Below are 12,490 nucleotides of genomic sequence, written 5' to 3'. Positions count from 1 at the left end.
CCTAGGCTAGTGGTCCTGGGTTCTGTAAGAAAGCAGGTTGAGCAAGCCACGGGGAACAAGTCAGTAAGCAGCACCTCTCCATGGCCTCCAGGTTCCTGCCCTGTTTGAGTTCCTGTCCTGACTTCCTTTGATGATGATCAGTGATATGAAAGTGTAAGCCAAATAAATCCTTTCCTCCCCAAGTTGCTTTGGTCATGGTGTTTCATCACAGCAATAGCAATCCTAACAAAGACACTGTTTTCCTGCAAGTCAGTAAACATCCTCTACTATACATAAACATACTTCAAAGTTGGCATTCTACAATTATTTTTGAGTAAAACTTCAAGGTAATGAGCTATGCATTTCTGTTAAGGGCCCTTAAACTGGAAAATGAGGATTAAAAACTATGTGAGGTAGCAGAAACTAGAATTTACTAATAACTTATTATGTGCCAGATATCATGCTAACACATCTATACAGTTAATTATCTCATACAGTAAACACCAGGTACCAGATGAGTCCTGGTCTCATGCTCATAGAAGATAGAACTGAAACACAAGCATAGCACGCAACTCACTGTGGCCACCAAGCTAAGGAGCGTGGCCCCTGCTCACAGTCAACACTTCCACTTTAGACTTTACCAGCATAAAATCCTGGTGGTCCCAGAGTCAGTGTTGTTAGAAGCAACAATCTTGGAGCACTTTAGACCACTCTAGATTCAAAGTCCACTCATCTGTGGATGCTTGTTGTAAAATTTATATTATCAAGTGTTTCTAGCCTATACTGTAAGGGCCTCATGTGCTTACTTCCATGAGTTACACATGATGCTGTCACACTGAGAAGCAGACTTAAACAAGACAAGAGGGCCTGTGTGGGTTAGTACCACCTCCAAATAGTCAACAGCAGCAATAAGGAAAACTATATTCAGACAAAAGAGAAATTCCAAAGGAACTGCACATGCAGGCTAGCCCCAAACAGACAATTCTCCCAGCCCTGCTTCCATGTGCTGGGGTTATGGGTATGTACCACCATGCCTTGCTCTTAACAGCTATCAAGATCTTAAGGACACACACGGATACAGAAGACCTCACTCATGTTGAAACTCACTAAAACAAGCTCGATAAGCTAGTTACTTACATACTGGGCTTGGTGATGTAGCTCAGTTGGTAGTGTTTGCTTAGTATGAACAAAAGCCCTGGGTTTGATCTCCAGCACCATATGAAAGTAGGTATGGTGGCTTATGACTGTAAGCCTAGCACTGGGGAGGTGGAGGCAGGAGGATCAGTAAGTATAGTTCAAGGTTATCCATGCCTTATGCATGTATAGTAGGTACAAAGCCAACCTGGAATGTATGATTCAATAACAAAGTCACAATATATAAATAAGTAAACTAAGCACACACTGGTTTTGAAGTGAAATACTGCTCTTTCAGTTGTAGCTTTGTCCCTTACACCAACTCAGTGGATTTTGTTGCCCTTCTCCAATCTAGAAGATTTTGCCAATTTTGACAGAAAAGAATTAACTCAAATGAGAAAACCCAACCACATGGCTATAAAATGTACCAACACTGAGAGAAGCCTGTGTGCCATCTTTACACTTGGAGTTAGATGAGGATGATGCAGTTGGAACACGTTGAGCAATCTGGTGTGTGGGGTGTTAACATGAAAGAGCTATGCACAGGGGCCAGGACTACATGGGAAAACTCTAACTCTCAAATTCACTAGGAAACAAGCTGCTCTTGAACAATGAAATGTGCGGGGGGCCCACACAGGATCCATGATTTCACACTAATAAAAATATCAAAATCCAATTTAATAAGTATTCATAAACATATAAAAATTAAAACCCAAATACAGACTCCATGATTATCACACTCCAGCAGCAGAACTCCTCCTGACATGTCCTCACCTTCTGACATGACTGACCATTAACGTCTGTCTCCCCAAGTTCTTTAAACAGGTCTTTAGCTTTGGCCATCTGTAACAATCTAGACATTTTAAAAACCCAAACTATTATTTATTTTTATAATTTGACATTACAAAACAACTACATAGTGGTTATAGAAATAAAGAAATATTAAAACTATAAAATCCTTTTGCAAACTTAAAAGTGTTTTAATTGGCTACAGTTAAGACTCCTGGTTTAGATAATTTTTCACTCAAAAAAGCTTAGTAAAGCCTAGAATACTGATCTTAAAATTTGCCCTGCTTATCTCCCTTACAAACAAGGAAACTGGGGTTTGGAGAAATGGCTCAGGTAAGAGCACCAGCTGCTCTTCCAAAGGATCTGGTTCAATTCTCAGCACTCACATGGCAACTCACAACCCCTGCAACTCCAGTCCCAAGGATACCCTCTTATGGCATCCACAGGTACCAGGCACGTACATCTTGTACAGGCATACATGCGGGCAAATAAGAAAATCTCACATAAGGATATATATTTATTTGTAAATTTTAAATGTTATTTATAAAAGTTCTTAGGATAGGCATAAATACTAAAAAATTTAATTTATTCACTAAAAGAACAATGTCCTTCATTGAAATATCATTTGAAAAAGAAAGGAAGAAAGAAAAAGGAAGGAAGGAAGGAAGGAAGGAAGGAAGAAAGAAAGAAAGAAAGAAAGAAAGAAAGAAAGAAAGGCCATTAACGTCTTTTTTTTGGTTTTTCGAGACAGAAGGTTTCTCTATGTAGTTTTGGTGCCTGTCCTCGCAGAGATCTGCCTGGCTCTGCCTCCCGAGTGCTGGGATTAAAGGCATGCACTACTACCACCCTCATTAACGTCTTTCAACAGTGATTCTGGTCAGGTATGGATGTGCATGCCTTTTATTTCCAGCGTTGAGGCAGAGCCTGCGAGAGCTGCCTATACAGCAGTACTTACTTATACCCTGTCCACCTAGGCTTAAATTTCTGGAAATGTGTTTGGATATCTACTAGTTTAAAAGAGAACTCTAAATGTAGGGATTAAGAAAACTAAGCACCTTTTAGCTGTGCTTAAATTTTTTTTTTCATTCATTTCTATCAATGAGGTAAGCTGTCGATGAGATTTATCCAGTGTATTTGATCTCTGGATCTAAACTGGTTATTTTGCAACAGGATCTCATTATATATAGCTCCAGCTGGCCTGGACCTTGCCTTGTAGACTAGGCCTGCCTTCAACTCACAGACATCCATCCCCCTTTCTGCCTCCCTGAAGCCAGTGTTTAAGGTGTGGTCTCCATGCCCAGCTAGTTTCATATTTAACAGGGAAGTTCAGCAGCTACTGAGATTGAGACTTCTGGAAAACTGAGAAAAGTCTAAGGTTTTAAATTGTATACAGTTTTGAATTGTTAACCATGAAAAAAGTTAAGAAACCATCTTCAAATTTCTCTCTACAGTTTAAATTTCTTCTAAAAAGTAATTATTCTTTCATTTGTAGCTAACCCTCCCCCCACCCCCAAGAAATGATAGTATAAATGGCTTTAAAAAAAAAAAATCTACCAGGTAAAAGATCCCTTCAAAGACTGCTTGCCATCACCAAGATCAGAAACTTTGGAACACTTGTGTTGGGTTAACAAAACAAAAGCCCCCCACAGCCCATTCTTAAATCTGACGACAGCGATGCTGTATACTGGCCACAGAACCACTATGTTGTATAAGGTGTTTACTGCTGTCCCCATCACATCACAAAGCATTAAAGAATCTATCAACACTGAATCTCCAGCCGTTTTCCTCCTCCTTACTCTACTTAGGGAACCGGCAGTTCTAATCATGCTATTCTTTCAAATTCCAAACATACCCATTTCCACACCTTTGGACTGTTTTTATCAATGGCTTGGCTCAGCTGCCTTTACTGCCTCCTGGTGTCTACTCACTGTGTTCCCCAGCCACCTTAAATGAATACAGCACCTTCCCTTCACATCTTTCCCTACCCTTTCCCCCTGTTTTATTGACCTCTGAGCACTGATCCTCACCTGACATATTTTATTTTTTCATAGTCTGTCTCTCTTCACTCAAATGTGATCTTCATGAGAACAGAGATGTACTGTTTGTTCACTGCTGCCTTTGATAGCACCTAGAACAATGACTGGCACATAGTATGTCATCAATAAACATTTGTTGAAGAAATGGATAATAATTTAAAGTAATAAAATACATAAATCCTTTCTGGTACATTTAGAAGCACTATACTGAAATGTGGCCCAAACTGGTAAGTGCCACTACCAACCCTGTATACACTGTGAAAGTGACATTATTTTTGCAAGGATTATCACTTTATCTGTGAGATGTGATTTATACATGTAAGAATAAGTTAGGGCAGCAAAGTGGAGCTGTACACGACATATTAGTACAACTCAGTTTCTGATATTACTATATTAAAATATATCAACCCAAGTCCCCCTGTTCTTATTCTTCCATTAAGAGACATATAGCTTGCATATTTTGGGAACTTTGTTATACAACACTAACATTCCACTGTCTAGAAGTTTGAGGGACACTTTCACTCTCTGTTTAATAACTTCTTGTAAACCACTACTTCCTAGTTAACACTAACCATTACTAGCTGGTGCAAATAATCATCCAAGTTTAACATATTCTCCTGGTTTAGAGTATTTAATATGTATGTATGTATGTATGTATTATATATATGTATGCATGTATATATCTCCACATAGTTCAGGCTTCAAGGAGTCCAACTTTCCTCTTTTAAATATATATATTTTTTAAATTATATACCTCATTGTGATGAAAATATTCTTTAAAAGACAAATATATATTTCTAACAAAGTTAAGGACATTTACTACCTGGGTTTAAGTTATGTTGCCTCAAAATTAGATTAAGAATACAAGCAACAATCAAAACCACATTTTCTTAATTAAAAATTGTAATATACATTTTGTGGCCTAGTTTTATTTTTAATTAAAGTAAAACCTTCTGTAAGTGAAAAAGAAAGGGCCAATGAGTTCAATGTCACTTGACTTATTACAATCCAAAGAAGGTCTGATCTCTGAAACTCTTGACTAGCAGACCAAGTTCCCTCCATTATGTTCTAGAGAAAAATTCAGTATGGAATTAGTAATGAGATAATATGGAGGATGACAAGGTAGCATTCAATGAAACAAAAACTAAGTCAAGACTACTTCTTATCATTGTGGTTTCTAGAAATAGGCCTTTATTTGAATACTACTGTCATGAACTTGTTAATAAAGTCCATTCCCAGTATCTTCAGGAAATTGGTAACTTCAGGATTTCACACGACAACAGTTCTCTACCCACGAAGTGTGAAAGCCAACTACAAGCACAAAGGAAAGAAAAAAGGACAAAAAGTAACAGCAGCTCAATACCACAGCATACAGCTGACAAAACTTGACATGGGTTTTGATGACAGTGACAGAATGGTTCCAGGACAAAGGAGGACGCACCTTCCCCCAGTCAATGTCAATCAGTTCTGGCTACCACACAAGGAAAAGTAACAGCTCTCATCACAAACATTACGGCTGAGCAAGAGAAATCAAAGGTACACCATATAATAAACGCAGAAGAAAAGGAGAGGCTTGTTGACTCTGGAAACTTTCTTTCAAGTGGGAAGGGTGTGGGGAAGGAAGGGAGACGAAGGAATTCCACAGGAAAGAATTAGACTGCTTAGTTCTCAGGATCACCAGGTCACAGTACCAGAAAGGCTTACTCTGGCTAGCCACACAGAATTTCAGCAATCAGGCTTCACCTCTAACTGTGCAGCCCCCAGGAGGTACGGCTTCCTTTTTTTCAAAGTGTTCACACAATTCTGGACTACCAGTTGGAGGAGAAATAGTATAGAGAAATTAAGCAATAACCAAGCAATGAGTAGGTACAATACTCAGGCCGAGAGTTTGACTCAATCTTGAAATTCCATGTTCATAGAGAGGAACAAAGACATAAATAATTTCTCACCTTCCTTTCTAAAAATAGTTTTCTTCAAATCTAGGACCTAGGACTCACCTGAGTTCCGGAGAAAAGTCTTTTTAAGTCCTTACAGGAAGACTGTGAAGTAAAAAATATGAAATGGGAGGCTGGGGTTATGGCCTACTTGCATGAATGTTCAGTCTTTGTTTTTTTTTTTTCTTCAATTAGCTGAACTGCAAAGATTACACTGCTACTGCTCTTGGGCCCTAGACCTATGCAGTCACCTTCAGAAGTCTAGAGTGCCTGAATTTCCTTTTACCCCAAAGGAACACACTCTCCAAAGAATCAGCTAGTACATGTGATACAATTAACATCCTTACAATGTACCTCCTGAATATATTATTATTATTTAAAAGTTATATACTCTACCTAAAAGCTCTAAATGGCCAATATTATGTCTGACGTGATCTCTAAGTACAAATTCTATCTCAGGTAAGGTTATCAATTTTTATCAAGTCTTTCCCCATACAAACTTAGGTTCATGTTCCTTAATTGAGGTACACCAGTACAGTAAGTCTTTCCCAAATATTTCCATTTATCACAAGTATTTGCTATCTCTCTAAATAAATGCTTTTTCTTCTGTAGATTAAAAAATAAGGTAATTTCCTTTAGGTCTGTCCTTACATATAAAACAGATCTATACAGATATAACATACTCCTTTACTATGAAGTAAAATAAATCTAAACTAGATGTGTCCTTATTTTCACAACTAATAAAAGGAGACAGAAATGGCTATAAACAAGTTATTAAAGTATATGTAGAACTTTTTATACACATACCTGAACTGTCTGGACTTGTGGAGACTGAATAACTGATGGCTGGGCCGCCTGAATAACTCCATGAACTTGGACTGTCTGCCCATTGGGCAGCTGCACTAAGGTTACAGTGGGAGCAGATGACGTCGCATGAGCTGTTGGCATGGATACCTACAGAAACAGGGAAAGCAAATTACCATCACAGAACCTGCGTGAGACTACTCAGGCTCAATATTAAGTAACCTCTAATTAGCAAAAATAGGACTTTCCTGCTTGTTAAGTATTTCAACAATGTGAAAGAAATCAGTGAAAAAAAATGAAAATCCTACACAAATCCTTCTCCCCTCTACTTTTAAGCCTGTCCCAGGTGACAAAAAAAAAAAAAGCCAGTTATCTCCTGTATCATCAACACATGCAACCCAGTCATACTCTGAAGGCTACTTCATTCATATGGTGCTCTACATTTTCCTGCCTGCTTTTATATCCAAATTTTCTTTCTTTTTTTAAATTAAAGGCTAAGTACTAAGAATTATCTTTACTTAAAAACAAAAACACGCTAAGTATAAGCATATCTTTTCATTAACAAGAAAGTATATGAACTGTAATTAATAATTTCAATTCCTCCCATTCAGAAAAAAACAAACCAACCACTAAACTGGTTAATAGGTGGTATTTTAAGACGCGTGCCAGCGTGTGTGTAAGAGAGGGAAAGACACACACCACTGCTCAATGTCAGAAGCAGAGATACAGAGGTTCAAAGAGGCTTCAATGGTCTAGTCACAAAAACCTCTTTATATGCCACCTTAAAAAGCTTTCAAGCCAGGCACAGTGGCACATGCCTTTAAACCCAGTACTCAGTAGGCCGATGTAGGCACATCTCTGTAGGTTCCAATCAGCCAAGGGTGCAGTGAGATGCTGTCTCAAAATAAACAAACAAAAATCTTACATTTTAATCAGTCAGAGTGACACCGCTCATAATATCAATACGAAAGAGGTTGAGGCAGGAGGATTGCTGCAAGTTTAAGCAATGCCAGCCTAAGCTACCATTCGAGTCCTGTCTGAAAAACAAAAAAACTTTCATCTATTCTGAGAATTATATGAGGAATGCTGCATTTTTGTTGTTGTTGTTTTGTTTTGTTTTTTTGTTTTTTTAACCAAATAGCATGTCGAAGTTTCCATTTTAGATGAATTGCTTTAGTGGCTGAATAAGAGACATACATCTCAGAGGAAGAAAACGGGAGGTGGGGGACCATGAGAAAGCCTATATAGTGGCCAGGGTAAGGTGATAAAGGCCAGAGATAGGGTAGTAGGTGGTAAGGAAGGGTTTTTTGAATGACTAGCTGAAGAGAGGAATTCAAGATGATAGTAGTGGCAAATATGCCAACTGGAAAAGAATGAAATCGAGACAAGGTTTGGGAAAGCTGGGGTCCGAGTGAAAGGTGTAGTGCTGAATGTCAATTTGGAGAGATGCACAGCAGGAAGTGGATGCTCCGGTGAAGCTGGGGACAGATCTTTGGAAGACAAGTTATCTTTAGCACATAGATTAAAACTAGAAGTTTTCTTTTCTGAGACGGCTACAACACCTTTCTTTATTAGTCCTATTCTCTCTGGTCACTTTATGTTATGTTTACCTGGTTTTCTAAATGAGGTGCCAGACTATCTGCAGAGTCACACAGGTTGTCCTGTTTATAACATCAGAGTCTAAGAGGGAACTAAGGAAGGATATTGTCCTCTTAAGTTTGAAAGGTTCAGCCATAAAGTTACTATGAGCTGAATGTCTCATCTTAATTCCATCGAAAGCTGTTTGAATATCTGAAGCAATTACAGAGTCAGGTCTTCTTCCATGCATCCTTTAAAGGCAAACATAACAAGCTAACTCTGTGATTTCTACCCTAGTTATTCATAAGTTTCCATAGACACGTAAATCTAACATAAAGTACTATATTGTCTGACCCCTTTCTTGTGTCTGTGGGCAGGAAACAGACAAGTAACCTAGCACGAGACGTATCTCCAGCTCTCCTTTTTCCACTTTTAAGACAGGGTCTCACTTGATTACCCAGGCTGACCTTGAACTTGTGGTCTTCCTGTCTCAGACTCCCAAGCAGCAGTTACTATGGACCTGTCCTAAACGCCTGGCCAAAAATCCCATATATTCTTATCACCCCAACTACCACAGCATTTTTGCTGTTTTTCATCTTATTTTTCTAGCTATTTTTATTCAACGCCAAGGATTAAACTCAGGACCTGTGCCTGCTAGGCAAGCACTCTATCCTGAGGCACATTCCTATCACAGGTGTCCTACTCTCTGACACAGTGACGCTGCCATGTACAAAAGTGTTGGGCCACATTCACAACTATCTTGGGAAGCATGTGGCCTGGTCCCAAGTGAGACGTGTTTTAACAGATGTTTCTCAAGACACACAGATGCATTCAATTTTTACAACACATACCATGGAACCTATTTTTCAGTTTTAAAATCTATTACAAGTATCTCTGCACAGTCTTACTAAAAATATGGCTACACAATAGAATGCATTATAGAATTTGTTTAATAAAGTCGTATCATTACTCTTTAAAGTTTTACATTTTCATCTGGGTGTGGTGGTGAATGTCTGTAATCCTAGGACTGAAGAGGGTGAGGCCAGCCTAGGGACACAGAGGTGCACTGTCTAGTAAACTAAAATTGTACATTCTCATCATCAAGACCACAGGTTTCTTTCCACTTTATATTCTGAAAGTAAAATAAGTATATTTTATGTTGATTATCTTTCTTCTTCTACTGCTTGGACTGATTTTGTTTTCTTACCCCTCCTATTCATTGACAAAATTGTAATCATCTTGCCTTAGCTTTACAATGTTTTCCTAGTATTCAAAAGTTGTCTGGAGTCAGAATTAAGAGGAAGTTATGTTCAAATCGATGATATACACTTCCTTCAAAGGCTCAGGGAACACAGAGAATGAGGAAGTAGAGAGAATAGATGAGTCAGAGGATGGGAAGGAATGCTGTGAAACTCTCTGCTATGGGCATGGCACTGCTGTCACACTAACCAACTCAGAACAGCTCTGATGACCTGCATAGGGTATGTGCAAGATGGAGCCTGGAAGGTTCTAGCATGGAGAGAATTGGGGTAGGGCTTCCTAAGCTCCCTGAGGAACTATTAGCAATTAATTGTTGCTGGGAGAGGGACAGACATTTTCTTTAGCAGTATAGCCATTTGCAAATTGTCCATACTTCAGTAAGTAATTCCCCACTCAAGTTCATGTAAGCAGCCATAATTAAACTCAGTGGGTCACAACAATAACAACAAAAGACATCAGAATAGAAGACATTTGGAAAGAAAGGTTTGGTGGGAGTCAAAGGGTAAAGAGGTCATGAACGTGACTCAAATACATTATAGGAATGTATCAAACTGTCAAAAAAAGAATATTTTTTAAAGTGTGGCATATTTGTTAAGGAACTTGGATGATCAAATGAAAATACAACTGTAACTAGATAATAAAAAAGGAGAAAAGATACGCTTTCTTAAAGTTCAAGTTTGACTACACATTCTACTTTAAGTAGTCAGTGCTGGAGGGCTGCCTAACGATAAACTGAACATGTTCCCTTTTGAATTCTGAATTACATTTCATGAAATTAATTTCACTTTTACATGTATAATCATATAAATGTGGAAACTAGGAAAGGAGGCAACAGAGTTTTGTAGGCTGGAGAGCAGATGGATCAGTAGTAGCAAACTAAGAAGACCGCAGATGGCCAATTCATGGAGGAAGGGAAAGCCTGAGTTTTACCACAAAAATCCAGATGCTTAGGATCTCCAACACTGTATAGGTGGCATGAAGAAAAGGGCTGAAAGTAAATAAAAGGGTGGGTTGGTGGAAGCTCTTTAGGAGCAGATGAATCCTTTCTCAATCCCTGTGGAAGAAAAGTCTGGCCCACTGTGAGAGAACAGTGGAGAACTACTACACATAATGGGTCTTAACCACATAACACCAGGTTGACCGAAAGTTACCATTAAACCCCAGCCCTCTTTTCTCCCTTGGCACCCAGGCCCTTTCCATATAAATAGGATGAGTGAAACCTCTGGGGACCGGATCAAACTCAAGGAGAAGGCCCAAGACACTAACAGGTAAGACCACCACTGTCCTACAGTTAAGTTCATGGTTTGGAGCTGTTGGACTCCAAACATATCCATGAAGCTTCCAAAGTAGCTTCTTAGTCATTTACACCTATCATTTATCATTTCATGTTTGGGCATAAGCCCAGGGCTTTACATGTGCTAAGTGCGTGCTCGACCATTAAGCTACAATCCTACCTCCTAGTCTCCTCCCCCATCCAGAGTGTTAAAAATTTGGTGAAAGCCTCTACTAGGAAAGATAGAGATTAAAACAAATGGAAATGGGGATGAAGAGCTATATGGCCTGGTGAAGAACAGGAACTCAAAATAAGCACCCAAACAAGGCAAAAAACGAAAACAAACCCTCAAACAAACAAACCCCTTCCCCTGAGGATAAAAGAAGACACTACCCTATGAAATGGGATACTATGAAAACACCAAAGGACTACCCAGGGAACAAACAGAACTCTTGGAAACATGATAGCAAAATAAAAATTCAGCAGGCAGAATGGAGTATGTAACAACAGAGCAAAAAGGATGAAAAACAGCAAAGAAAATATGAGGAAAATGAAGAAACAAACAAAAAACGGTCCCAGAAGCAGAACATCTGGATCACAAGGATCCTACAGGAAAAACAAAACCACCAACTAATTGAAAGAAATGCCCCCAAACTGAGGATGTGAGTTTTCACTATAAAAGGACCACTGAATGCAGAGACTAGAAATGAACCAATTCATTCGTATTCATTGTAAGTAGAGACCTAAGGTGTTTTATAATACACCAGGTATGAGAAATGAATGTAATCTCCTTAAATTGTGTAAACAACACTAAGTCAACCATAGAAAACAACAGAAAATTTCCAAAGGAAAAGTTTTCTTACCAAGAATTCTTTATCCTAGTTAATCTTTTCTTTGCAAAGATTCTGTTAGCTACATGCTCTACCTTATCAAGAATACAAATTCCCCAAGAAAAAGTCATGAGAGCAGAAAGAATTTTAAAGATGACTCTATACAGCCAACTGAGGGAACAACCAGGCCAGAATAACAGTGACCAGGATACAACACATGCTGAAGGCTGTCATCATCAAGGGACCTGCTCAGCTAAGCTCAGAGGAGCCCCAATTTCTCTGTGCGGGTTGTACTAAGCCTGTACTAACTAAGTGCTGCCTCATCTGATATATTAACTTATCTCCGAGTATATCTGGCTTGTCTTACTCAGGAGATCTACAGGGAAACCCCGTTTTCTTAAGAGAGGACACAGGCAGCCTGCCTACTCGTTCTTGTTCTATTCCTGCTGGAGCTCCAGCCTCTGACTCACTCCCACCCTCACCCCAGCTGTGGTGAGCCCTGTATTTTCCCAGAACTTGTGCTGAGCAGCCATCTCCATCTAGGAGTCTTAACTCTTAGAGAAACTGAGCTAGGCAAAGTCAAGCCTCTCAGGACTACTCTTCTGGGGAGCCTTCCTGTTAAAGAGGAACCAGCCAGGCGTGGTGGTGCATGCCTTTAATCTTAGCACTGTGGAGGCGAGGTGGATCTCTGGGAGTGTGAGACCAGCCAGGGCTACACAGAGACATTCTGTCTCTAAAAACGAGGAAAGAAAATATCAGTCTTATCCTACAGGTTTCTATGCATTTGGTTTTTATATTAAGCACATTTTCACTAATATCGAGGTAAAGATTTGTTAATACAGGAAAAACAGATGAGAACAAAACAGTAAGTGC

At 39.1% G+C, this 12,490-nt stretch overlaps 1 protein-coding gene across 7 annotated transcripts in view; it reads right to left on the bottom strand.

The window, feature by feature from the left end:
- The window catches only part of Creb1 (cAMP responsive element binding protein 1), a 65,740-nt gene that overhangs the window by 34,589 nt on the left and 18,661 nt on the right, over positions 1-12,490 (bottom strand). For 6 of the 7 annotated variants that reach the window (XR_008220847.1, XM_052749672.1, XM_052749675.1 and 3 more), the window contains 2 exons: positions 6,680-6,826; positions 5,936-5,977 (listed from right to left, as the gene is read on the bottom strand). Coding sequence is in view for 6 of the 7 variants with exons in the window: in XM_052749672.1 (XP_052605632.1) it covers positions 5,936-5,977; positions 6,680-6,826 (189 nt within the window). In the remaining variant the exon portion in view is untranslated. The remainder of the gene's footprint in view (positions 1-5,935; positions 5,978-6,679; positions 6,827-12,490) is intronic. The other variant, XM_052749674.1, reaches the window with a different exon arrangement.

The sequence above is a fragment of the Peromyscus californicus genome, unplaced genomic scaffold (genome assembly GCF_007827085.1).
Source record: "Peromyscus californicus insignis strain IS unplaced genomic scaffold, ASM782708v3 Scaffold_21__1_contigs__length_65335640, whole genome shotgun sequence".
Taxonomy (NCBI): Eukaryota; Metazoa; Chordata; class Mammalia; order Rodentia; family Cricetidae; genus Peromyscus; species Peromyscus californicus.
The sequence above is the reverse complement of the archived record's forward strand: the minus strand, read 5'-3'. Positions and strand labels throughout refer to the sequence as shown.